This window comes from Epargyreus clarus, unplaced genomic scaffold, assembly GCF_041222505.1.
Source record: "Epargyreus clarus isolate Ecla_fem2 unplaced genomic scaffold, WU_Ecla_fem_2.2 ptg000016l, whole genome shotgun sequence".
NCBI lineage: Eukaryota > Metazoa > Arthropoda > Insecta > Lepidoptera > Hesperiidae > Epargyreus > Epargyreus clarus.
In genome coordinates, this window is record NW_027332224.1 from 670,640 (window position 1) to 698,413 (window position 27,774).

A 27,774-nucleotide genomic window follows, 5' to 3' on the forward strand; every position below is an offset into this window, starting at 1 on the left:
CTCTTAGAAGTAGATGAATCAGCCATTTAGGATATAGAGCTTCCAAAATGGTTAACGGTCATTCACTCAAGTTTTTTCAAAATAAGTCTTGTTATTTTTAAAACATGTTTTTAGTTTTTATTTACTAAAACGAATGATACTTGTTAAGACTAATTCAAGAAATAAAGTACTAATCTTGCACTCAAGTAAGTTTAATTAAAAAAAATATTATCCAGGTTTTTTTTTATAATATAGGAATAGCAGACGAGCATGCAGTCCACCTGATGGTAAGTGGCTACTGCCGCCCATGGAAATTTGTAATCAACCCCAGATAAGATTAGATATTCCTACCTGAGGTCGGCCACAGATGCTCCGCTACCCCTGAGGCCTAAGCTGGAACGCCTCAGAAAAGTCTGTCTCCCTTACCACACCCTTCAAACCGGAACACAGCAGCGCCTAACACTGCTGTTATAAGGTAGAAATAGGTGTGGCGGTGGTGCCGCCGGAGTCGAACCACAAAGGATTCTACCACCTTCAAATGATCATGATTCATGAGATCAGCATACCTACTGTCATCCAAATGAAATAAGCATTTGCACAGTTAGAATTAAAATTGACCTACATTTTTATATATATAATTTACTTATCTATAATTTAATTGATGTAATTAAAATTAAAATAACTATATAAAAGGCGTAATAATAATAAGCGTAAGAATTTAAGTAAAGGGAACAATGATACAAAAATATGTATCGACTTTAAACTGTCGCTTAATTAAAATATCTAACTTACATACTCGTACCTATTTGAATATTAATTAGTTATTATTTTTGCAAATAAACAGGTACCTATAGCCATTCTAGTTTAATATTTAAGACCTACTTTAGTTTCGATGAAGTCGTATAAGCAATATACGTATGTATTTAATGAACATGGATCAATTTATTTTAATAGAATTCGTTACACGACCGTCGACCATTTATTATGATACTTCATTTACATGACGGCGCTTGAAAAAAAAACAATTCATTTAGATCGCATATCGCGAGCGTAAGCAAAATAAAATATAAACATTGCAAACTCGTATTACATTGGGTTAAGGTCGGAAATGTACCGTGAAATTAAAATTCGTTTCACAGATTTAAAAGCAAACTTCGTCAGTACGCCGTTTGCCGTCATGCGCTCGCGCCGCGTTCGCCGCGTCACAAAAGATAAAAAAGTCCGTTGAACTATTTAAAAGATCACAAACTGTCGACTGTGTGTAATAAATGATTATAAACTGTGTTGTGTTGTAAAAATGTGTTCTGTTGTGTGATACGACAATAAAACGACATGATTTCATAATTCAACATGGAGGACGTTTACACTATTAAAGTTAAAACAAAGCCTGATACGCGGAACGTTTATCCCTCGGAGAGACGATATTCGGCGTCAACAGTGTCTGGTCTAGCGTGGGTACACATCGCATTAGCTGCTACTTCATTTTTACTGGCGTGTTTAGCTCTAATCAATCCTAATGTGAGTGAAACGGACAATGTTTTCGACAACGAAACTCAAACTACTGACAATGCGACGAGAAACTCTACGAACGGAGATAATTCCGCGTTTATACTAGTTCTAGCGCCAACTATGCTCACAGTATTCGCTTTAGCAGCCGGTGTGGCCTCCATACTCGCCTCAGTGCGATGGTACATAGATCATAACATAACTTGGCTCTTTGTTATGTCGATTTTATCGACGATTTTTTCATTAGTCTCCTTCATTATGATCGCTGCGTGGTTTATAACTACTACAGAGGATGATATCACAGAGTTTTACAAAGACAAAGTTCCGTTTAAGGATTATTTGGCGGTAAAACACTCGGATATTTTAGATAGAAATGAATCACATATGTTAATAGCGCGGAATCCGCCTGTCGTTCAAGAAGATAGCCATCTATTTACGAAGCGTGTTCTGTCTATAAATATTTTAATAGCAGCATTTTTGGAGTTACTGTGGTCAATTTTGAGCGTCAAAATATCTTACAAAGGCATGAGAAACAATTACAAAGAGGAGGATGGAAGGCGCGGGAATTGCATATCTGTGGTCACGACCATAAAGGGAAACAGCACAAAGAAAATGCCCAGAAACGGCAAACTAATGCCTCCGAAGCCAGACATAATCGAACATTACCCGAACAAGAAAATCAAGAGAATATTTCTAGCTCAAGGTGACAGCGGTTTCTATTTAAAAAATCAGAATAATAAAGCGAAACCAAATACAGAGACTAGTTCAGAGTTTTATAAGGAGAGGATGATGAGTTTCTTGAATCGCTGCGCATCCTTAGAAGGCGTCTCGAACCCAGAGATGAGGACGCCCAGTGTTCAAAGCGAATCAGTACTAAACCCGATACCAGAAGTGGCTAGCATAGAGATAAATATACAAGAAAACCAGACAGATTTAAACCGGTCTACACCGGTTAGCTGGGGCGACAACCCAGACCACACAGTATTCAACCAAAACAACATAAACTTCGAGAAGATATTCACTTTTGGCGCGAAAAAACCCCAAGACAATGCGAAGGAAAGTGAGAAGCCGGTCGAAGAAATCAGTGAAAACGCAGAATAATTAATAAGCGTGAAGAATATTATCGCAAGAAAGTGATTATTTACGTAATCGAATGTTTGCGGTAGAAAATATTGAGTGCAAAAAATAGAAGGGCGCTGCAAGGTGCTGGTGCGTAACAAGTGACATTACGAAAAATTGCGTTATAAATACGTATACGTATTAGATTTCTACTTTAATAGTTGATGCTGGGTTGAAATAACTGTTTTACGGCCAAATGATGTAAAAAACAACGAAAAATATACTCAATTCGAAATAATTCAAAAGTTTCACAACGTAATTTATGTAAAGTTATTATATAATATTATTATGTCGACTGACAAAAGCTCAATTTATTTAAAGTAACGATTATAGTTATACTAAATTCGACGTTAATAATGATTATATAATGTTAATTTACAATAGATATATGATTTATAATGATGTTTGTTAAATGGCTTGCAGTTTTCTAACTCCCAAAAATCGACGTCATGATAACATTGGTCATGATACTATAAAACATTGTTTTATGAATAAAAAAAGACTTATAATTTATTTATATTAATTTAACACGTCTTATATTTCCTAAAAGTCTACGATAAACCCATGAATATAGACCAAGAATAATAAACATTTTTATTATAATACATCGTATGGTATCTCATATATCAATTAAGATTAGAATCTTAAAATGGTCCTTATTTTATTATAGGCAATTTTAATATTATTGTTGTACATTTCTAGAATCATCTATTAAAGTAGGACTCATTAATTAAGAATGAAGATATTTATTGACGTATTTTTAATTAAATATACTTATTATAATTATAATACTCTACTTTAATGACAAATTTGTAGTCATACGAAATTATGTATTAAGCAGTGTGAGAAGACTTTGTGATTTAATCTTTAGTGGAAAAGCTAAAAAGAAAAAAATGGTCTTGATATGTCATACAACAAATGAGAAACGAAAATATATAAGACTTTTCTATTGTTTTACTGTAAATACGAGTGTTGTGTTGTGTGTGTCTAGTTTTAAATTGTTACGGGAATCCCGCCACTCGCAAATAAAATATTTTTGGGCTGTTTCAGTGAAATACACACTACGCATTATTTTTTATCTGTACCGCATTTGGATTGTAATCACAGATAACGTAAAATTTATTGGTAAAAATATTAGTCGTCCGAAAACTACAATAACTTTTCCCGCCATCTCAGTTATTGTAACAGATAAACCAATAGAAATTACATGTTTAGATTTTTGTATTTAAAAAACTGTCATGCCTACTTGTAATTCAAATATTTGGTAATAAAAAATTATGTAAAGAATACTGATTTATAGTTTTTTGTATATTTTCTACTTTTATAGCCTATGCCAATGTAAACATTAAATAAATGTATATAAGAAAAATACGAAATAAGAATTGCATTTAAACAATTCACAAGTATACTTATATAATTGTAATAACATGTAATTTACATAGAATTGTTTTTACATTGGTGCATGTAATACAGATGAGTAATAGCGCTGTTTTTGTTTCATTTTTTTCCTTATTTTTTACACATCGTCATAAGTAAATTAGTTGTATTGTAATGCGATCGCGGAAGGTAATGTTTTTCGAGCACTATTGTATGTATGTCTCATTCTTTGGAACGCCCTGTACCACAACTTGACTGATTTTTAACCATGAAACAGAAAAAACAGGAGGAGGTTTCTCAATTCCACCGTAGGTATATATGTTTTATGTTTGCTCACAGATAACTTCGTCGCTTATGAACCGATTTTGATGACTTTTTTGTTGGATTAAAGATATTTCCAAGGTAGTCCCATTATAAGGAAATCAAGGTCAGATGGTGGCAGACCAGAGAAAACTAGGGGAACATTAAAAAAACGTATAGGCGACTTTTTATGTAATATAAATAATTTAAATGTAAACGTTAGTAATGTCATCACTAAAAAGGTATTTTCTTTTTGTAAAATTCTTGTCACTGCAAAGTAAAATATTATTGAAATAAATGTATATGAAGTCGGCGCTCATATTGGACACGAGTAGCAGACGATCATGTTACCTGATGGTTAGTGGCTACTTCCCGCCCATGCAGATCTGTAATCAACCCCAGATAGGATTAGATATTCCTACCTGAGGTCAGCCACAGACGCGCTGCCACCCTTGAGGACTAAGCTGGAACGCCTCAGAAAAGTATATCTCCTTTACCACACCCTTCAAACCAAAACACGGCAGGTTTTAACACTGCTGTTATGAGGCAGAAACAGGTGTGGCGGTGGTGCCGCCGGAGTCGAACCACAAAGGGTTCTACCAATTAATTCCTCATGTCAAAGGATGTTACTTTAAATTTTTAAATCACAGGTGTGCCGCGTGACATTGAACCGAAAAAGTATTGTTTTCTCTTTTTTACACTCCTATTCAACTATTACTTTCTCTTTCCACTTCAGTGACCACTGGTTCGTATTTTCGAAATTTTAAAACGCAAACGTAAATTTAAATCCATAGCTTTACTTGTTTTTGTGATACGATTGCATATTTAAATCGGTTTCTGTAAAATAGCCTTGACATTTGTTAACTTTTATTTTTGTAATTGCCGCCAAAATTTCGCGGTTATGTCCGCGTTGATTGCGGCGTATGGTTTTAGAATTGTAAATTGAAATTTTTAACGCAAAATCTAGATATTTTTAGGATTTTGTACCCAAAGCTTAAACGGAACCCTATTATAATCCGCGCAAAACTGCTACTTCGCTCTGAATATAGAAATGAATCGCGTCGCCATAGTAAATTGTATGACGACACGTACTCGCAACAACTTCAGAGCGGACTAGCAGTTTGGCGCTAACTATGCTAAGCCTTCGCTGTCGGTCCGTCTTTCATAGCGTTCTATATCATGTAACGTAATTTCTACATTGCAGTTACTTCTATGGCTGTGAATAAAATAAAAATAATGAAACTTGAATGAATAAAAATAAATGAAAACTTGGTGTTACGGAACCCTCCTCATGAATTCCACTCGCACTTGGTCAATTATTATTATTTTAATTAATACAACAAAGAAGTTCTTTCGTGCGTATGTCCGCGCTAAACTACTAGTCCGCTCTGAAGCTCCGAGCAGATAGTCACACAATTTGCTAGTGCGACGCGACTTATTTCTATATTCAGAGCGGACTAGCAGTTTTACGCGGACTATACATAAATACACACATACTTTTTACATGAAAGTTTTGTGACTATAGGCTAATAGTTTTCAAGGCTAGACCGAACTTAGAAAGGCAGACATTAAAATAAAAATCTGGTTTTAAGTTTTAAATTATTCACTTACACTTTTTATTGAACAAAGTCCTACTTTTGAAAGGTGGTAGTACAAGTATTCGACTGGGGTTCAATCTTTAAAATAGCTAAGGTCGGTCCCAAATACGGTACTATGCCTTACGACTAGGTTGGAACGCCTTGGCTAAATATTTCTGCATGAATACACCCTTCAAACCAAAACTATGAGGCAAAAATATTAGCGCAGATGTCATCAAATTCATATAGGTATACATTAATGATGCCACCTGCCGAAGAATGAAGTTCCATCCACATCAATTGGACTCGCGGCGGTCCTCCACGGTTCAGTTTGCACGGACGTTCTTGCCACGGACGTGTAAGATGTGGAATGAGCTTCCTCCTGAGGTATTCCCAGAGCGCTATGACATGGGGCTCTTCAAAAAAGGTGCAAAAAGATCTCTCCAAAGATCTCTCAAAACCGGCGATGCGTTGGCGACTCCTCTGGTGTTGCACATGTTCATAGGCGACGTTGATTACTTTCCATCAGGTAGCACGTCTGCTTTATTTTTAGGCTCAAATATTAAAAAAAAACCTTCATGTTGATTTACTTCTTCATCATCATTATCATCATCACGATCAACCCAATACTGCCTGGGCACGGGTCTGCTCTCAGAATGAGAAGGGCTAGGCCATAGTCCACCGCGCTGGACAAGTGCGAATTGGTAGACTTCACAAACCTTTGAAAACTTTTTTTTAATTTCTCAGTTTTGCAGGTTTCTCACGATTTTTTCCGTCATAATTTAATCACATATTTTTTTTCTAATACGCACATAATCTTGGTAAGTGGTGGTGGTGCCTGGGTTTTGAACCCTGGACCCCTCGATCAAGAGGCTCAGTTTCTTGACCACTAGGCTGTCCCTGCTTTCTTTGCGCTGCTGTGTTCTGGTTAGAAGGGTGTTGTAAGGGAGACATACTTTTCCGAGGCGTTCCAACTTGGTCTTCAGAAATCTGGGGACAACAGTTGTCCATGGGCGGCAGTAGCTTATCATGAGGAATAAATTCTCATTTTCTACGTCTATATCATTACGTAAAAAGGCGTTAGGTTTCCTGACATTTTCCTTCACCATCAAAGTAATTATAATTTCTAATACGCACATAATTAGCTACGTGCGTATAAAAATACTGTTTGAAAAACCAGAACGTATAATTTTAATGCAAGCAGACCTAGCAAGGAAGCTAGTTTGTATTTACTGTCAGTTAAATAACTTCCAACGGATGCTAACAATTTCATTTGCCGGTATTCTATCCAGTTAAATCAGTGGTTCCCAACCAGTGGTCTGTGGACCACCAGTGGTCCGCAGAAGTCAAATTTATTCCCTCAGGACTATGACATGGGGCTCTTCAAGAGGGGTGTAAAATGAGCTCTCCTTCAAAGCCGGCGATGCATTGGCGACCCCTCTGGTGTTGCAAATGTCCATAGGCGACGGTGACTGCTTTCCATCAGGTAGCCCGTCTGCCTTATCGTTAGGTTAAATATAAAAAATAAAAATAGTCCGCGAACAATTTTAAATTTAGCGGGCCGTCTATTTAGCCATTTGAAAGTAAGTGATGATTTGTGTAACTTTGAACTAGTAAAGATGATGCAAGCATAGTCCTCGTAAAAATACTAGTCCGCTCTGAATATAGAAATGAATCGCGTCCCCATAGCAAATTGTATGAATACACCTGCTTGCAACAACTTCAGAGCGGACTATCATTTTAGCGTAGACTATACCTACAGAAATTACCTTAATATAAAACTACAAAAGTTTATCCTATAATATTGATGTGAAACATCTATAGCCGCACGTAAAACCGATTTCTGGCGTGGTGACGCATGCCGTGGACGCGTCGCCACGCTATACGATGGTATATATATACAGTCTATATGCAGTAGTGTGTACGGTGTGGCGACGCGTCGCCATGCGATTAAACGAATTAAGTAGTCACGATTTGAAATAAATTCGTAAATTATTGTATTTAATGAAAATAAATGTTTATTCAATAAATAGTCATCGTTATCTGGAAAAAAATCGTAATATTTTATTTTATCATTATGACATATTTAGTTCCTATCACAATATGTTATTTTCTGCATATTACTTTTACAAAATAATGTCGATGTTTCACATCTGCCAGGCGTCCCGTGACGGCTCACATTTTTTATTATTTCTTTTTATGAACCTATGTTCCTTTTGTGTTTTTATCAAAAGTTAAAGTTTCAATTGATTATTACAGTTTATTTTTATTATACCTATATCACCCTATATACTGGCCCCTGCTAACAAGAATGTCATAAAAGTGTTCCCTGACCAACAAAAGGTTGGGAACCTCTGTTAAATAAACGACTGCGGTTAAACAACGGTTTTTGTAACTGTAATAAATTCTAGTAAGTAAATAGATGTATTAATATAGCTCTTTAGTTGGTAGATGTTATGAAATTTGTTTATACTTTACCGACAGTGTAAAATATTGTAAAGATTTGTAGGCCTTTTTTTTGTTAACGAGAGAGAAACCTTCAAAAGGTACCCTGCGCCGTGGGAACGACACAGGGTTGTGGGATGTGGGATTTCTACCGCACTAAAACCGGGGGCCGTAACAATCTCCACATAACCCGACATCGCTCGCAAGGCGTCGGGTACCTTCTGAAGGTTTCCCCCTCGAGAACAAAAAAAAATGTGAGCCGTCACGGGACGCCTGGCAGATGTGAAACATCGACATTATTTTGTAAAAGTAATATGCAGAAAACAACATATTGTGATAGGAACTAAATATGTCATAATGATAAAATAAAATATTACGATATTTTTCCAGATAACGATAACTATTTATTGAATAAACATTTATTTTCATTAAATACAAAAATTTACGAATTTATTTGAGTGGGAGAGAATCGCACAGTCGATTGCGCATGGCGACGCGTCGCCACACCGTACACACTACTGCATATAGACTGTATATATATACCATCGTATAGCGTGGCGACGTCGCCACGGCATGCGTCGCCACGCCAGAAATCGGTTTTACGTGCGGCTATAGATGTTTCACATAAAAAAAAAGTAAAGTTTATCTCATCTGGGATTGATTATAGATTTCATCGTGTATTTAAAATCATGCATGTACCATGTTATTTTGTATTGGTCTATTTACGAAATTGACCCATGCGTATCGTTCTGTCTCTTCCGTTAAAAGAAAAGTTCCTGGTTAAACAATTAACTTAATAAATTCATATAATTTCCGGTGATATCTACATGCATGTATTTGAATCAGTAGTTTAGCGTGTTATGAAAATTCATGTTAAAACTACTTTTAATTAAAAATATAATCCTTTTGGTTCGATTCTGGCGGCACCACCTCCACACCTATTTCTGTTATAACACTAATAATGGCAGTGTTATGAGCTGCTATGGTCTGTGCTGTGTGCTGATTTGAAGTGTGGTCAGACATTTACACGAGGCATTTTAACTTAGTCCCAAAGGGTAGCGAGGCTTTGCGACCACCGAAGGTGGTAGAACCCTTTGTGGGTCAACTTTGTAGGCATCACCGCCACACCTATTTCTGTTATAACAGCCGTGTTAAGATGCTGTGTTCTGGTTGTAGTGTGGTAAGAGAATTACACGAGGTGTTTTAGTCCTCAGGGGTAACAACGTTGTGACCGACCTCTGGTAGGACTGCAATCCTATCTAGGATTGATTATAGATACGGCAGTGGGCACTTAATATGAGTAGCAATCTCTTTTTTATATTTAACCTAACGATAAGGCAGACGGGCTATCTGATGGAAAGCAGTCACCGTCGCCTATGGACATTTGCGACACCAGAGGAGTCGCCAATGCATCGCTGGCTTTGAAGGAGTGCTCTTTTCACACCCCTCTTGAAGAGCCGCATGTCATAGTCCTGAGGGAATACCTCATTTTTACTGTTTTTATTATTGACTGGTTTAAAATCAGTTGCACAATATGATTCACATACACCCGATCTAACAAGGTAAGTTGAATAGTACTTGTAAAAACAATTTAACTATAATATGTTTATGTTGGCATACTTATATAGTACAGGGGGATCGTAATTGATAAAATTGTTCCTGTGACGCATAGAACAGCGTACCGCAAAAGATTTAACTCATAATCTTTTTTTTTATAATATAAGAGTAGCAGATGAGCATGCAGTCCTACTGATGGTAAGTTACTGCCGCCCATGGACATCTGTAATCAACCCCAGATAGGATTAGATATTCCTAACTGAGGTCGGCTACAGATGCGCCGCTACCCCTGAGGACTAAGCTGGAACGCTTCTGAAAAGTCTGTCTCCCTTACCACACCCTTCAAACCGGAACACAGCAGCGCCTAACTCTGCTGTTATTAGGTAGAAACAGGTGTGGCGGTGGTGCCGCCGGAGTCGAACCACAAAGGGTTCTACTAACTTCAAAAATAAATCTATTTATAAAATTGAGTTCTAGCAGACTAGTGGTTTGCATGTATGTGAGAGGAGGTGGGAGGGCACACCAGTGTCCAGGGTTCCAATACCACGCACCTTCAATATAACTCGCGTGTGACTCAGTGGGTCCCGGGTTTGATCCCCGGCCAGACAGATTTGTTAGTGTTTAATTTAGCTTTCTGGGTCTGGGTGTTTGGGTATTCGTCTGTGTGTCCATGGCACCCACGATACAGGGACTCTTAATGTGGAGCTAGGAGTATAGAAAGCGTTTCTATTTTTTTCTAGTTGTGTGATTCATCCATACCTTTCTACAGAAACATAGAACTGCATCACGTTAGCTACAAGTTTTTGACGTAGTCGCCATTTAAAACGACCAATGATTCTTCAACATAATAGAATAGGTTCCCAAATAAATAAGTTTCATTCACTCACGGTGGATTAAGCTATAAATATCGCAAAAAAGAAATCTCAGGGCGATTGTTTGAAATAATAGCCATAGAGATGGATTTCTCACGAGGTTAAGTTTAAACTTAAAATTTTCCACGCTTTTGTAATTGATTTTTATACAATATTGATGTTTTTAGTATATTGAAGTAGCAGATGAGCGTGCAGTCCACCTGATGGTAAGTTACTGCCGCCCATGGACATCTGTAATCAACCCCAGATAGGATTAGATACTTACCTGAGGTCGGCCACAGATGCGCCGCTACCCTGAGGACTATGCTGGAACGTCTCGGAAAAGTCTGTCTCCCTTACCACACTTCAAACCAGAACACAGCAGCGCTACACTGCTGTTAAACAGAAATAGATGTGACGGTGGTGCCAAAACACGAGTTCTTCCACTATCAAAATAAAATACCATTTATAGTAAAAAAAATATTTTATTTGGCGCAAATTTCATGATAAACGGTAGAAAACGTAATTGACATCCAATTGCTTACTAACTATCCTAAAATACCTTAATTAAGCTTAAAACTAGAACATTCTTTCCGATCTTTGCTTTTAGGAACCAAACAATATTTGGGCGCGATTACAATTACATTTTTCTTGTTTAATACAATAAGTATAGATTAGCGCCATCTAGTGGCCTGTACCCTTACCATGGGCTTTTACGTTTTGACAAATATGACTATTTTGGTATTTGTTTACGTATTGCCCATACAGATTCCAATCAGCGCCCCTAGCGGATTGTATCAGAACTATAGTGTCAATAACGTAACATTAAATGTCTAAATTGACAAAATGGCGCTTTATGTTTTGACTCTCTTTTTGCGAACATGTGAGGCAGACAAAAAGACTTGAGCACTTACTTATTGTTACGTTTACTACTACTAAAGCAAACGGAACAAAATAATGGATTGAGTAAACGTAACGTAATATTGTGGGATGTTTTGAAAACTCATGGTAAGGGTACAGTTGCGGAAACATGCTGAAATGTTTGTTAAATGTTGCCAAGACTTGGCGCTGTATGTCGCTTTAATTAAAGTATCGAGAAAATATTATTTTTTGAACCGTCCTATATGGGGTAAGCCAACAAAAATCAAAGTTTGAACACTTCTTCATACGCCTGTTATCAATAAACAATATTCATTTTTACCACGCTTTTATTAGCTTGACCTGTATGTATGTAACGGAATCTTTGAACTCGATTCTTACCCACTTTGAACGGTCCGATTAATTTAAAATTTTGAACAATTGTCAAGAATCGATGAAAATACATGATTTTAATAATTTTATCCCATTCACCTCATCAGGATCGTCAGGAATTAACGATTTTCCTTGTACGATTTTAGCGTGGTTTTTAGTTTTTAAACTATAATTATTTTACTACCAAAGTACTAATATTTGACAATTTCTTCATTATGTTACCTATTAGAATTTGTCAAATGTTGATCTTTCGTAAGTTGAAATTGCATATATTCATTATTGATAACCGACGATACTAGATATTGTCAAATTTCGAGGTAATAATTAAATTTATTTGTCTATACTAATATTATAAAGAGGAAAACTTTGTTTGTTTGTTTGGTTGTAATGAATAGGTTCAAAAACTACTGGATCGAATTTAAAAATTCTTTCACCATTCGAAAGCTACATTATCCACGAGTAACATAGGCTATATTTTATATGAAATATATATGATAAACAGATTTTGAGGCGGTACAAAGTTTGCCGGGCCAGCTAGTTATAATATAGATATCACGCCCAAATCATTTCAACTTTTCTTGTATAATTAAATCTAATTTGCATTGTTATTCTTATAAGTAGATCCTTAAATGCTTAAAAAATCTTATTCTAAAGTGAGTTTGGACTGTAAAAGCACCATTACATCTGTACGGGACCGTCTTAAGGAAACGGGGCCCCTGGTCACAATTCGAGGGCCCCTTTAGATAGATAAAAGTAAAAATACCGGGGCCCCTTTGCACATATTCGGGTGCGTCTCAAGATAGGTAGATAAGTAACTAAAATTTAAAAATGCCGGGGCCTCTGCCCATAATGGGGGCCCTTGTGGTAGAAATGTAATGAAAAATTAAAATGACCATGTAAGTGACATTTTAAATTGAAATTCTCTCATCGTATAATAACCGTATTTAAGCCAATATATTGACTTTTCGGGGCCCTTATATTGGGGGCCCTGGGAACAGGTCGAGACCGAAACCTTTTTTTGGCCGGAAGTAAGCCAGAAATCGATAGCGAAACTAAAAATTACCATTTTACTCTGAGATAAGTAAAATACATAGATTGGTCACTCCTAACAAGAAAGTGTTACCAGTTTTGAGAATTGAAATTGTTGCGTAAATATAGTGTTGCCACGTCTCCGTTCTAAGACATCCCTAAAATGTTTGAAATACTTATTTATTTATTACGTAAATTACGTAGTATTAATTATATATACGTAATTCTCTAAAAATGTTTTTTATTTGTCAAGAATTAAAAAAATGAATGATATAATCCTTTTGTGCATTCATTCAATTTCAAGGTGAAGTATCTTTCTATTTTGCTTATCAAAGACTTTACTTATGATTAAGATGTCGTTCTGTTTTTACAGATGTCCATAAAATGGCTGATTTAATATCAGGTGGGCTGCAAGGTTATTTGTTATACGGGGTGTTTCAAGTGGGCCTTCAGGACCAAATCCGAACCTAATTTAAATTAAAAATGGCGGGAACTTAGCTGCCAACCGCATATAGGAAATGTATTTTCTTCAAAATGAACATTTTCCTTTAGTTTGTCATTTATAATTACTTCCCAGAACTTGATCCTTATAAGGGATACTATCTGATGGTGAAATAAAATCTATATATATATAACTCAACGGTGACTGACTGACTGACATAGTGATCTATCAACGCACAGCCCAAACCACTGGACGGATCGGGCTGAAATTTGGCATGCAGGTACATGTTATGACGTAGGCATCCGCTAAGAAAGGATTTTGATCAATTCTACCCCCAAGGGGATAAAATAGGGGATGAAAATATTACTTCGTAACGCGAGCAAAGCCGCGGGCAAAAGCTCGTACAGTATACAACTATGTATGTATTTTATGTCCAAAATGAACTCATTTGATTCGCGGTTATGGAAATATATGTTTTTAAAATAATGATGCAGTTTTTATCAACAACAACCTCGTAACTCCTTTCAGCATTTTTCACTGATCCTTAGTTTCAGATTTAACACTGAAGGACCATTTTTTAGGGCTTTTTTATGGCTGATACCAATAACCACCCCTGTAAAGTATAGGGAACTAACTTAAGGGTTCGTCCGTGAAGTATGGGTGTTCCAGACAGTCCAATGCTGTTAGGCGTTTCGCTGGATCAAATACAAGCATTCCCTGAAAATAGAAATATTTATATATTAGGGGACATCCTTGAATTAGGAAGGTTGATGTTAACCCTTTGTGGTTCGCGGCGGCACCACCGCCACACCTATTTCTGTTTTAACAGCAGTGTTAGGCGCTACTGTGTTATGGTTTGAAGGGTGTGGTAAGGAAGACATACTTTTCCGAGGCGGTCCAGCTTAGTCCTCAGGGTGCGGTGCATCTGTGACCAACCCCAGATAGGAATCTATTCCTATCTGGGGTTGATTACAGATGTCCATGGGCGGCAGTAGCCACTTACCATCAGTTAGATGCATGCTCGTCTGCTACTTCCATATTACAAAAACATCCTCTGGATATTTTAAACTAAAAAAAATAACATTTTCTACACTCACAGCCCCACACTAGGATTCCCTGTCTCGTGGGTGTTATGGACACACAAACATACACCCAGACCCAGAAATCTAAGTTCATCATTTAGTCTGGCCGGGGATCGAAGCCGGGACCCTGCGCGTCATAGCTGTTAATGAGGTATAGTTATCGCCAAACTGCTAGTCCGCTCTGAAGTTATTACGAGCAGGTGTAGTCATACAATTTGCTATGGCGACGCGATTCATTTCTATATTCAGAGCGGGCTAGCAGTTTTACGCGGACTATAACAAGATAGTTAATTGTATCAGGCGTTACTTTGCGGAAATCCATGCAACTGATGACAGTTGTGTGATAATACCTTATTAAGGTAACTGATGACAGTTGTGTGATAATACCTTATTAAGGTAACTGATGACAGTTGTGTGATAATACCTTATTAAGGTATTATCACACAACTGTCATCAGTTGTTTACATTTCATTGTGGAGGGGAGGGTTGGATACTATAATAAAAGGCATGCATTAGGTTGACAGCGTGAAGCGTCACTTAGCGATTAACCGTCGTAGAGTCAAGTTACCCTGATGATGCTCCGTTTTGGAGCATGTTGGTGGTGGTATGTATGGTGGTGTATATTTTTAATGTTTTGCATCTGCATGCATCCTTTGAGGGAGGGAGGGTGGTACATACTGCATGGTTTAAAATATATACCATCTTACCTATTTGTAGCGGATTGTTGCGAAGTAGTTTTAATCTTTACTAAATATAACAAGATAGATACCTTGATAAGATCCAGCGCCTGTGGGTGTATCCGTGGCAACACATCAGCTAGATTCTGTGGCGGGTAGTCCGGGAAGCTGTCCGCCATTATCGCCACGTTCTCTGGCCACTCATGCTTCGGCGGTCTACCTATTAGCCTGCAAAAATAATCTTGATATTAGTTTTATGTGTAATTTAGGAGACGAGCATGCAATTCGTTTGATAGTAAATTGCTACTTATCATTCCTAGACATAGATTAGTAAAGATACTTCGCCGCCTTGAAATTGAATGAAGCCGCAAATGGCTTATTTTAGTAAGTTCTTTTTTTGAATCCTTGACAAATAAAAACATTTTTAGAGAAAATGTACGAATAAATAACTAATTTACGTAATAATTACGTAATTTACGTAATAAATAAATAATTATTTCAAATATTTTAGGGACATTATAGCACGGAGACGTGGCAAAACTTTTTTACACAACTATTTCAATTCTCAAAACTGGGTACATTTTCTTGTTAGGAGTGAGTAATCTTTACTAATCTATGTTCCTAGATAGAATTAGGGTCTTACCTGAGTTCGGCCATCTATTCCCCTTAGGACTAAGCTGGAGCCATGGATAAGTATGCCTCCCTTACCACACCCTTTAAACCGGAATAGCAGCACTTGATATTGCTGTTATAACAGAAATAGGTGTGTCAGTGGTGCTGCCAGAGTCGAACTGTTAAAGGTTCTACTACCTTTAAAACAGGCATGCATGAATCTCCACAGCTGATGTTCTTTACACGATGCGTAACTTCATAATGTCAGATGACATATCTATCTTTCTAGCCCACTCCCAGCACTGGGCTATGGGACGCGCGGGAGTTTTTTTTTTTCTCTTTTTATATTATAGGAGTAGCAAACGAGCATGCAGTCCACCTGATGGTAAGTGGCTACTGCCGCCCATGGACATCTGTAATCAACCCCAGATAGGATTAGATATTCCTACCTAAGGTCGGCCACAGATGCGCCGCTACCCCTGAGGACTAAGTTGGAACGCCTCGGAAAAGTCTGTCTCCCTTACCACACCCTTCAAACCGGAACACAGCAGCGCCTAACACTGCTGTTATTAGGTAGAAATAGGTGTGACGGTGGTGCCGCCGGAGTCGAACCACAAAGGGTTCTACCACCGTCAAATTACGTCTACGTTACTTACGAGCATGCATATGTTTCCATAGCAGATATTCTCCTTATTCTTCGGTTCATAATATCATGGACATGTCCACCGCAGTGTGGCTCATGCCCAGTGTTGAGCCATGGGTGTTCAGCAGCAGCGGCGCGCGGGAGTGCAGCTGGGCGGGCGGGGCTCACCGGAAGATGCAGTGCAGCTGGTCGGAGTCCCCGGCGCCGGGCAGCAGCGGCGCGCGGGAGTGCAGCTGGGCGGGCGGGGCTCACCGGAAGATGCAGTGCAGCTGGTCGGAGTCCCCGGCGCCGGGCAGCAGCGGCGCGCGGGAGTGCAGCTGGGCGGGCGGGGCTCACCGGAAGATGCAGTGCAGCTGGTCGGAGTCCCCGGCGCCGGGCAGCAGCGGCGCGCGGGAGTGCAGCTGGGCGGGCGGGGCTCACCGGAAGATGCAGTGCAGCTGGTCGGAGTCCCCGGCGCCGGGCAGCAGCGGCGCGCGGGAGTGCAGCTGGGCGGGCGGGGCTCACCGGAAGATGCAGTGCAGCTGGTCGGAGTCCCCGGCGCCGGGCAGCAGCGGCGCGCGGGAGTGCAGCTGGGCGGGCGGGGCTCACCGGAAGATGCAGTGCAGCTGGTCGGAGTCCCCGGCGCCGGGCAGCAGCGGCGCGCGGGAGTGCAGCTGGGCGGGCGGGGCTCACCGGAAGATGCAGTGCAGCTGGTCGGAGTCCCCGGCGCCGGGCAGCAGCGGCGCGCGGGAGTGCAGCTGGGCGAGCACGCAGCCGGCGGACCACACGTCCACTGCGGTGTTGTAGCCCACGCCCAGCAGCACCTCGGGGGGGCGGTACCACAGAGTCACCACCTGGGAGGGAGATTCTGATATCAGGAACATTAGACATAAGTGCAAGTAACATAGTATCTCAATTCATGTTTGGCACCACCACCACACCTAATTCTACCTTATAACAGCAGTGTTAGGCGCTGCTGTGTTTCGGTTTAAAGGGTGTGGTAAGGGAGACATACTTTCCGAGGCGTTCCAGCTTAGTCCTCAGGAATGTCGGCGCATCTATGGCCAACCTCAGGTAGGAATATCTAATCCTATCTGGGGTTGATTACAGATGTCCATAGGCGGCAGTAGCCACTTACCATCAGGTGGACTGTATGCTCGTCTGCTATACATATATTATAGAAAAGGAAATACAAAATAAAAAAAAAAATACTACACTCACAGCCCCACACTAAAATTCCCCATATCTTTGGTACCATGGAAACACACGAAGTTGAATACACAAACATCAGACCCAGAACGTATATCTAAATGCATCATTCAGGTGTCTGTCTGGTCAGGAATCGAACTCATAGTGATTGAAACTCGACGTCTCAATTCAGAAGACCGATGTTCAAATCCCAGGCGCACATCCCCAATTTTTCAGTTATGTACGTATTAGAAAAAAATTAATACTTGCTTTACAGAGAAGGAAAAACATTGTGAGAAAACATGGATACCTGAGAAATCTTAAGAAAAAAGTTTTCTACCAATATGCACTTGTCCAGCACGGTGGACTATGGCCTAATCCAGTGTCCAGCAGTGGGACAGTAATGGGTAGATGATGATGATGATCTTAGAAGATTTATCTGAACACACATTGCAATTAAAATAAGTTTTCAAACTAACTTACCACACTAGTCAGCTTCATCTCTGTGTCATAGGTCTTAGCAAGTCCAAAATCGGCTAACTTGACTCTGCCAGTGGAAGTCACGAGAAGGTTATGGGGCTTCAGGTCCCTGTGGACTATCCGGTGGGAATGGAGGAAGTCCACTCCTGATAGAATATCGTAGGACATACTCTGGAAAATAGCATAGATTTTTTATATTATTGGATAGTAAGTATGCAGTCTTCTGATGGTAGGTACTGTTGTATGGGCATCTATAATCAACCCCAGATAGGATTAGACCTGAGATTGGTCTCAGATGCATGACTACCCATGAGGACTAAGCTAGAACGCCCCATGTATTCTTTTTGCCCACTACAGGAGTAGCAAACACTGCAGTCCACCATATAACAGTCAGTTTTGTATAGACATTCTGTAATCAATCCCAGATGGATTAGAAGACATGGGATTGATCACAGGTGCATTACTATCCATTACAATTAATCTGGAACACCCCATATTTTTTTCATAATACAGTTGTAGCCAACAATGCAGTCCAGCTTGTGATAGTAGATACTTATGATAATTTTGTATGGACATTGTGTAATCAACCTCAAATAGGATTAACAGAGCTAAGATTGGTCTCAGATGCATTTATAATACAGAAGCAGCAAATGGGCATACTGTTCACCTTAGGACAGTCATTGTTTTATGGACATCTGTAATCAATCCCAGATAGGATTAGAGGTGGACCTGAGGCTACAGCATTGTTCCTCTTGAAGACTAAGTTAGACAGCCTCATATAAGAGTACCTTACCACACCCTTTAAACCAGAACACAGCAGCGCCTAACATTGCTGTTATAAAACAAACATGTGTAGCGGTGGCGCCTCCAAAATCAAATGAAGGGTTCTACCACCTTTTAAATTTATCTCTGAATTAGTCTATTCTTAGTATACTTGCTTATTTTTATTAATGACATGGAGATCAGAGTGTTTCAATGATGCTTATGTCAGTAAATTCATTTGTTATTTGACATTTTCCAAAATTTTAAGATTTTTTCCAAGCATGAAGGATAGGGGAAAAATCAAAAGAAAAGTGGAAGACAGGGTTAAAAAATACTAAAATTCTGGCTTAATACGACTCAACATCTTAGTCGAAACCTCATGACTGAGGGTCATGACCATCAAGCCATGCCTATGATGGTCTTCCATGTAATGCGATTCTATTTCCATGGAATGGTAGACTGACGACTCAACATACCCTGATGTAATAAGAATGTGTTATTTAAAGGTCCAGTCAACTCTCAATGGAGAACAAGTTTCTACTTTACAAAACCATAATCAAACCAACATGGACCTATGGAATTCAGCTGTGGGGCACAGCAACTCTAACTTGGAAATACTTCAAAGATTTCTATCTAAACTATTAAGAATGATTATAAATGCACCTTGGTATATAACAAACGCAAGACTCCACCGAGAACTGGGCATTAGTTCATTAAGGAAGAAATAAGGGACAAAAGTAATAATTGACATTCATTTGATTTATTTTTCTAGTATTGAAATGAAATGAAATGAAATGAAATGAAATATATTTATTTTGTATAGGCCGGATCGGAACGCGACCTCTACTGAGAAGATCCGGTAAGAAACTCAGCGGGTTTGTCTTTTTTTTTTTAATAATAAATATTCTCTTTTTTTTAATGCCATCATTTTTATTGACATTATATTTTGACATTTTATTGGACTTTTACATTATTATTATTCTTGCACTATTGTTTAATTTAATAAATTTGATGTTTAAGGAATTTTTGACTAATTTGAATTTTGGATGTAATTTGTATTTATTAACAATTAATATTTAATATAATTATCATTTTTTTTTACTACACTAACATATTAGGTTGGCCTGTAATGTTACTTGTAAGTTTTGAGTAAATAAATAATTAAATAAATAAATAAAACATCAACATATAAGCTTAAGAGAATAAGTCACCCAAATACATTAGCATCCCATCTTATGGATGACACATTTCCTAGTGTAAGACTTAAAAAAAGAGTAGTCCAGGACCTACTCTGATGAGATCTTAGAGGGCATGTCACAGGACCTGTGCCTGACATAAAACCACACATCCTAATTGCTGAATGTCCATAGGGACAGCTTGCAATAGCATCTGGTGAAAAAAAAATTGAAAGGTCAATTACAGGCTCACCCGAATTCTGTTTTCGGAGAGGGGGCCCGGAGCCCGCTTCAAGTATGACTCCAGGTCTTGTTCAACGTGCTCGAAGACCAGGAAGAGGACTAGCTGATGGTCTCGTTCTAGAGACTGGCCTCCATGGCAGACGTCTAAGAGCCTGGAAGTAAATGTCTAAAATGTGGTTTGTGGTAAAAAGACAAACCCACTGAGTTTCTTACCGGATCTTCTCAGTAGAGGTCGCGTTTTGATCCGGTAGTAGTTTAAGAAAATATTGTAACTGACAATTTGTAAGTGCCGTCGTTGGCCTATACAAAATAAATATATTTCATTTCATTTCATTTGGAACTAAACATAGACCTATGGAGACACTTACAAATTGTTAGATACATTTTTTTTATTACTACAGGATTGGAACACAACCCAGTCTGAGAAATTCCACAAAGAAAAAATGTTTTTTGTATATCTTAGATCTGTTATCCAAAATAAGTAAATAAATTAAATTATATTTTGTACTCTGATTAAATCTATTAGCTGCAATTTTATATTCTACTACAGAGCCCAGGTGTTTAACAACAGTTGGGGGAGGACTGGGGTGCTGGAATATGCTCAATGGTGGCCACGGCAAAAATAAATGGTGGTGGGACATGTCAGGGTGGCGCTCCCTAGGTCCTGGCAATGTGTTTTTTTAGCCTGCACCCTAGAGTTACGACACAGAAGCTATCAAGTTATCAATTAACACCCTCCCTCCCTCCAACGACATTTGAGCGACTGCCAGCTTATATCCTTCAAAGGCCCAAGCGGCCACCCCTCTAACAGTAAACCACATTTGACGCTGCTTAACTTTATAGGTAATTAAATTACCATAACTTCTTGTAGCAGTTTAAATTTGGACTGAACAAGAATTGAAAACAAATCACCTGATTCTAATGCATTCCTCTCAAATGTTATTTGCCATATGTCGTTGTAATTCTAAGTTTACATAATGTAATGTAATAAGTTTACTTAATACAAACCTAACAATATTGGGGTGTCGGTAGGCCTCCAGCTGTCGAAGCAGCGCTATCTCCCTCAACGTGGACAGCGGGATACCATCTTCAGTTAGCGCCACCTTAACCTTCTTCATGGCTACAATCTGACCACCATTGTGCAGGTCTCTGGCTTTGTAGACTGTACCATATGCACCTGGAAGAGAATCAGAGTTTTTATGAAGCAGATCTGACAATATGGTCTGAACTAACAGTTTTTTTTTATAATATAAGAGTAGCAGAGGAGCATCTAGTTCACATGATGGTAAGTAGCTACTGCCGCCCATGGACTTCTCAAATCAACCCCAGGTAAGATTAGATTACTACCTGAGGGCAGCCACAGATATGCTGCTACCCCTGAGGACTAAGCTGATATGTATGTCTCCCTTACCTAAACCAGACCACAGCTGAGCTTAACGTTGCTGTTATTAGGCAGAAATAGGTGTGGTGGTGGTTTTGTCGGCGTTGAACCATTGAGGGTTCTACCACCTTTAGGGTTTTCAGAATTAAGAATGGTTTTACTACATGCACCTGATTATTGTCAACCCACTGCTGAGCACATTATCATCATCATCATCATCAACAACCCATTACTGTCCCACTGCTGGGCACGGGTCTCCTCTCAGAATGATAAGGATTAGGTCATAGTCCACCGCGCTGGTCAAGTGCGTATTGGTAGACTTCACATACCTTTGAGATTTTTTTTTTCATAAATCTCTCAGGTATGCAGGTTTCCTCACGATGTTTTCCTTCACCGTTTATCAAGTGATAATTAATTTCTAATCATCATTACAACAAGTGATCATTAATGTTTAATACACACATAACTATGAAAAATTAGATTCTCATGCCTGGTTTTACCACGGAACCCCTTGACTGAGTTACTTATAAAGTAATTGCATCAAAGAACAATAAATAACAGCTATTTATCTTTTAAACATCTGGTTATAAAATAATTACTTAAACTGTAGCACTTGCATGCCATTTTGAACCTATTTAATGACTAACATTAGGATTATTTTCCATTCACATACTATAATTATAAGCAGAAAGATAAGAGATAACACTACAATATCCATATGTCTATCTTGCTCTGACATGCACCAATTAATTCTATAAATGAAAAATTAATTAAATATTAATCGGAATTGTGTCGTTTTGATTTTTGCCTCCAAACTGTTCTTGTTATAAAAAAAATATATTAACAGATTAAAAATGCGCGAGTTTTACCGGCACATGGTTATAGGTTATTTTGTTCCTTTTTTAAATTATTATTGTTTTGTACCTGTTCCTATTACATTCAGTTCTTCATATTTTTTTGCGGTCTGGAATAAAGCACTGACGTCGTTTATTGAAGCCATTGCAGGCGGAGTTTGCGTTTGACTACTGCTAGCCGACATTTTTTATGTTTTTATCCCTGTCCACAAAAATCCCATCGAAATTTACACAAAAACTTAACACAATTCGTCAAATACACATTTGTGAGAAACTTCACTTCATTACGTGGTATTATCGTGTTATTAACATGAAAGTAGGATTGAAAAACAAGTCTTTTTCTTATAAAACTTTACTTCTAACTCCGAATTATAATGCAAAAGTTTTACAATTTACAACAAAAGTTGTGAACTTTTTGAGCGAATAGCAAAGCGAACACCTGTCGTATGATACGACTGAATAAAACATAGTTAAACTTTAAAGAGAAAGTTATGTACAAACTGTGCTATGTAATTTGGTCGTATAAATTGTAACTGAAATGACAGTGTTATCATTGTAAACTTATTTGAGGATTTTATTAGTATTATAAATATTATTTAAATAAAGTTTATTTTATTACGAGGATTTCGTTAAGTATACGATGCATGAAATATAATATTTATATAGTATAGTAAATCATAATCGTTAAAAGTTACAGCCAAATTTAACACGCCATCTAGCGTATTAATAATGTTTTAAAATATTTTAGTTCCATATTTTAACACAGATGTCGCTATTTCATATAACAATAAATATTTTTATTTCCTTATATAATTTCTCATTATTTTCAAAAGTATTTGTACTATTTCAGTTTGTTGTTCATATGGATTGTAATTGATATTCAATCAATACAAAAAAAATATAGTTGCTTCCCTTAAAAAATTAAAAAAAATTGGATATGTAACATAATAATAATAAGTAAAATAATATATATGAAAATTAAAAAAAAATAAAAATGTTTAATAAAAAGAAAGAAACCACTGGACAATGGGCTCGTCCGGGATTTGAACCCGGGACCTCTCGCACCCGAAGCGAGAATCATACCCCTAGACCAACGAGCCACGTATGCCAAAGTTGAATTTTTTCTTCCAGTTGCACAAGTAGTGACGTACCAGATTTGATAAAATATATTTTTTTATTTAACGTACATACTTTATTTTCACATATTTTTTCCGTCTTTATAGTCTAATAACGTCAAAAATAATTCTAAATCACATTAGAATCTATAATTATAGAAAACATTGTACATATGAACTTTATTTGCAAATATTTCCCTAAGAGGAAATATAATAATTTTTGGTATATATTCATTTGATTTTATCACCAAAATAGCTAGATGAGAACACTTCGAGGTGTTTTTAGAAAGTTGACGCGCGAAAGGAGAAAAAAGTTACCGCTACACGAAATATATCCGTCTCGTTTTAACTCGTACAAACTTAATATACTGTCTTTGTTTTACACACGCGTCTGAGTTGAAGACTTCGAAACGCGCCAGTCGCCTTAAGACGTGTATGCGCGCGCATGTTTAAACAACATGGCTACCTTTCGGCTAAAATAAAATAATTTTACTACTTTTTTATTGTGTAAATTTTAGAAAATATATCGAAAGTACTTAGAGGACATTAAAAAAATTAGAACTTTTTTTTATTAATCAGTTTTTTACGTTCTCGTGGAAGCGGAACTCGTGTGTCGGTGTATGGTAAATGTGAAAGTTTGTGTAAGTAAAAGAAAATAGTGGAAGAACGTTTTTGCGACTTTTAACATACTTTTTTGTGTTTGAACAGCTGACACAGCCTCTTAATTAATTTGGTGAGTAAATCAAATCTTATTGGAATTTATTTTTACGGTGCCGGTGCGAAATTTAAATAAAAAGTGTTTTATTAATTTATTAATATTTTGAGAGTATTTAATTTGATAGTCAGATATATTTTTTAACAGCCGTTAAAAAGTTGGAACTGGTGTCATCAGTTGTAATTCTCTTTGAGAAGTGTTGTGTGTTTTATAAATGTTCAAAAATTTGGTGTTTTATTTCGTATTTTTCAAAAACATACATACTTCTTTAAATAAATCCTAGATGTGAATTTATATGCATCTTTTATAAGTTTTAACTTACTCTTACAATCATGCATACAGCAATACTAGTACAATAATTGCAACTGCTTCATTATATCCGGATCTCTGCATGTATGATTATTAGAAATTGTGCAGTGACATATTAACAAGAACAACTTGATGAGGTATCGTTTCTACATTTCATTGAGTGCTTTATTTTCTTATTGTGATCAGAATATTATAACGTCAATGGAGACAGAACCTTTCGTGGTTAGATTCTGGAACTACCATTATTACCGTACCAATATTATAGGGCAGTTATAACGACAGCTTAAGTAGGTATTGCTGTGTTCTGGTCTCTAGTGGACTAAAATGGGGCGGCTTGGGGGCCCCCAAACACAGTTGCTAACCCTTCCGAACTAAAAAGCAGTAGTTGAAATGTAATGCGTACCTGAAATACGTATTTGTCGGAGAATAATCCTATGAGACCAATTGTAATTTTTTTTACCGACTTCAAAAAGGAGGTGGTTCTCAATTCGGCCGGTATATATATTTTTTTATGTATGTACACGAATTACTCCGCCGTTAGTGGACCGATTTTTGTAGAATCAATAAAATAGACTCCCCGCCCCAGGCCCCAGGCCTCCGGCGACCTTAGTCCACTGTTTCTGGTTTTAAGGGTGTGGTAAGCGAGGGTCTTTTATACACAGCGTCCCAACTTAATTCTATTTAGAGTTGACTACGGCTGACCGTGGCAGCAATTACCAGGTGGAAATATAACGGATTTAGAAAACAAATATAAGGTAAACTTGATGTTAAATAATAGATGCCTTACAACTAACTTAAAACACTTCATATTAGTACCCTGATATACAGGGCAGTAACTTTACATTTCGTTGTCGTATTGTGGTGTATAGTGAAACCTCATCGTCGACCCATAACTATATTACCCACAAAATTCTGAAAAAAAAACAGAGATTCGTGTGCTGGGAATGAGAATCTCGAACCTCGATTGAGAGGTTGAGTTTCATTATCCAGGCATAGTATCCAGGCTACAGTTATGGTTATGACTACTGCTTAAAGTAGAGCTCAAGTCAGTCCCTACTCATATGTTGAGTCCGCCCCTATTGCTTGTTGGTTATTCGATGCTATTCTGTTGAAATATTTTCTGTGTCTCAAGTCAACTCGCGGTCCTCAAATGTATCGATCCACCTATTGATAACACTTCATAGTCTGCAATTATTTTTGAAAATAGTAAGTTTGTCGTGTCGTATTATAAATTTTACACCAAATATTTTGCATTTTTTGTTTTTTTTTTGGGAATATTTTTACATACACGCATTATTTTATTTAACTTCTTATGTTCATAAGTAGGTACATGTGTATATTTTTATAGGGTTTTTTTATCTACTGATTTCTACTTAGTTTAACTTAATCACGCTAACCCAGTCACGTAGATACAGAAACCTCATAACAGTGAGGGACAAGGGTCTATAATACTAACCCAAATGCCGGCTGGACGGACAGAACCGGTTTGCGGCTGGCTGGCGCGTCTGTTAAGGGGAAGTGACAAGTTATATGATATTAAGTAAATAAACATTGATGAAAATATGTTATTAATGTTTTATTGCTATATGAGATCAATAATATTGTAATAAGTATCAGTACATGTGATATGACATTGTGAATAAAAAAGTAATTTTTTTGGCCGCAGCGGCTAAATATGGCATAAAATGTGTGTGGGTATATGGAGTTATTTGGTTGTGTAAAATGTTTACTTTGTAATTATCTTGTTAGTATCTCTCTTCTGTAAGTTTTATAAAATATCAGTAAAAAATGTATACACATTTCCAAAATTAAGTCTTACTTGAAGATAATATTTTTTTTAAATTTAGTTCATATTGAAAAGAGTTAGCTTAGAAAACTGCTGTTAGTCCTTTTATTGACATACAATTCAGTGGTATTCCCTACATACAATATTAAAGTGGCAGACTTTGATATTCAAGCCATATGCAATATACAAAACTTAATAGGCTCTTTCAGAAAAGACATATCAAATAGACATCCAAAAGTTTAAGTAAGTGTTATTTATTAATATCTATACGATAATTAATTGTAATACACACAGTACACAGTTGTAGTGACAGTTGTTGACGCCGGGAGACAGGTAGATGTCGCCTATTTCGACTTCCGGAAGGCGTTCGATGTGGTCGATAATGATGTCCTGTTAGCAAAACTGGCTGGCGTAGGCTGCACGCCACATACTTTAAGCTTTTTCGCCAACTACATGCGAGACAGACATCAGTATGTCGACTGTGGCGGATGTCTCTCGGAGCAGTATCCGACAAGATCAGGCGTCAGTCAAGGCAGTAACTTAGGGCCCCTCCAATTTATCATTATGATAAATGACTTGCCAGAGGTGGTCCATGAGTCGACTTGCCTCTTATTTGCTGACGACCTGAAACTGGTACGCGAAATAGGTGACGTAACGGATTCAGCTGGACTGCAGAGCGATATAGACCGAGTGGTTGAATGGAGTCACGAGAATAAGCTACATTTTAATGTGGCTAAGTGCTCAGTGTTATCATTCAGCCGCTCGCGTGGCCCGTATCATCATTCGTACTACATCGAGGGGGAGCCGCTCCAGCGCGTCACAGAGGTGAAAGATCTCGGAGTGCGCTTCAGTGCTGACCTTAACTTTAGAGACCATATAACCGAAGTATGCAAAAGGGCGTACCGCAACCTGGGTTTCATATTACGGCAGTCAGGTACCTTCACCAACATAAGTGCCATACGCGCCTTATATGAAGCCTTGGTGAAGAGTCGCATGGAGTGTAATTCGGTTGTATGGTCACCGAGTGAGATGAAGCACATAAATACCATAGAACGCATCCAAAAAAAGTTCTCGCGGCATCTGTTTTTAAAATTGTATGGGGTGTATCCGGGGTACCCGCTGATGTACCCCACCTTATTCGTTCTTGGTATGGTCGGGTACACTAAATTAGAAGTGAGGCGAGCGATTTTCCTTGCCCAATACCTGTTTAAGGTATTGCGGGGAAAATTAGATAACCCAGCCGTCCTCCAGCAGTTGTCGCTGTATGCGCCGGACAAGTGCGTAGAGCGGCGCCGTCGCCCGCAGCTGCTGGCACTGCCGCACGCGTGCACCAACCTGTT

The 27,774-nt window shown here is 38.0% G+C and overlaps 3 protein-coding genes and 1 non-coding gene across 4 annotated transcripts in view; 2 read left to right on the plus strand and 2 right to left on the minus strand.

The window, feature by feature from the left end:
* The first annotated feature begins 1,124 nt into the window (after positions 1-1,124).
* On the plus strand, positions 1,125-4,087 carry LOC140748584 (uncharacterized). The gene has a single exon (XM_073081408.1). It carries the CDS (start codon positions 1,330-1,332, stop codon positions 2,584-2,586), a length of 1,257 nt encoding a protein of 418 aa, XP_072937509.1. The 5' UTR covers positions 1,125-1,329; the 3' UTR covers positions 2,587-4,087.
* Positions 4,088-13,259: 9,172 nt separating this feature from the next.
* Positions 13,260-22,952, minus strand: Cdk4 (Cyclin-dependent kinase 4). Its single transcript, XM_073081484.1, has 7 exons — positions 22,580-22,952; positions 21,283-21,451; positions 20,285-20,426; positions 18,098-18,265; positions 17,120-17,280; positions 15,285-15,420; positions 13,260-14,150 (listed from the first exon to the last, which is right to left on the minus strand). Exons 1-7 carry the CDS (start codon positions 22,692-22,694, stop codon positions 14,064-14,066), a joined length of 978 nt encoding a protein of 325 aa, XP_072937585.1. The 5' UTR covers positions 22,695-22,952; the 3' UTR covers positions 13,260-14,063.
* A 585-nt stretch (positions 22,953-23,537) lies between these two features.
* Positions 23,538-23,609, minus strand: TRNAP-CGG (transfer RNA proline (anticodon CGG)). Its single transcript has one exon. It is a non-coding gene; the product is annotated as a tRNA-Pro (tRNA).
* Positions 23,610-24,026: 417 nt separating this feature from the next.
* Positions 24,027-27,774, plus strand: part of pwn (calcium-binding EGF-like domain-containing protein pawn) — a 44,008-nt gene continuing 40,260 nt past the window's right edge. Inside the window, exon 1 of the mRNA XM_073081634.1 lies at positions 24,027-24,357. The gene's annotated coding sequence lies outside the window, so the exon portion shown is untranslated. The remainder of the gene's footprint in view (positions 24,358-27,774) is intronic.

Excerpts from the sequence above, each read along its gene's own strand:
- LOC140748584 (XM_073081408.1), top strand. The coding sequence starts at position 1,330 with ATGGAGGACGTTTACACTATTAAAGTTAAAACAAAGCCTGATACGCGG.
- Cdk4 (XM_073081484.1), bottom strand. The coding sequence starts at position 22,694 with ATGTCGGCTAGCAGTAGTCAAACGCAAACTCCGCCTGCAATGGCTTCA. Across the intron at positions 17,281-18,097 it reads AGATGAAGCTGACTAGTGTG|GTGGTGACTCTGTGGTACCG; the intron begins GTAAGTTAGTTT and ends TCTCCCTCCCAG. Across the intron at positions 15,421-17,119 it reads CAGCTGCACTGCATCTTCCG|GCTAATAGGTAGACCGCCGA; the intron begins GTGAGCCCCGCC and ends TTATTTTTGCAG.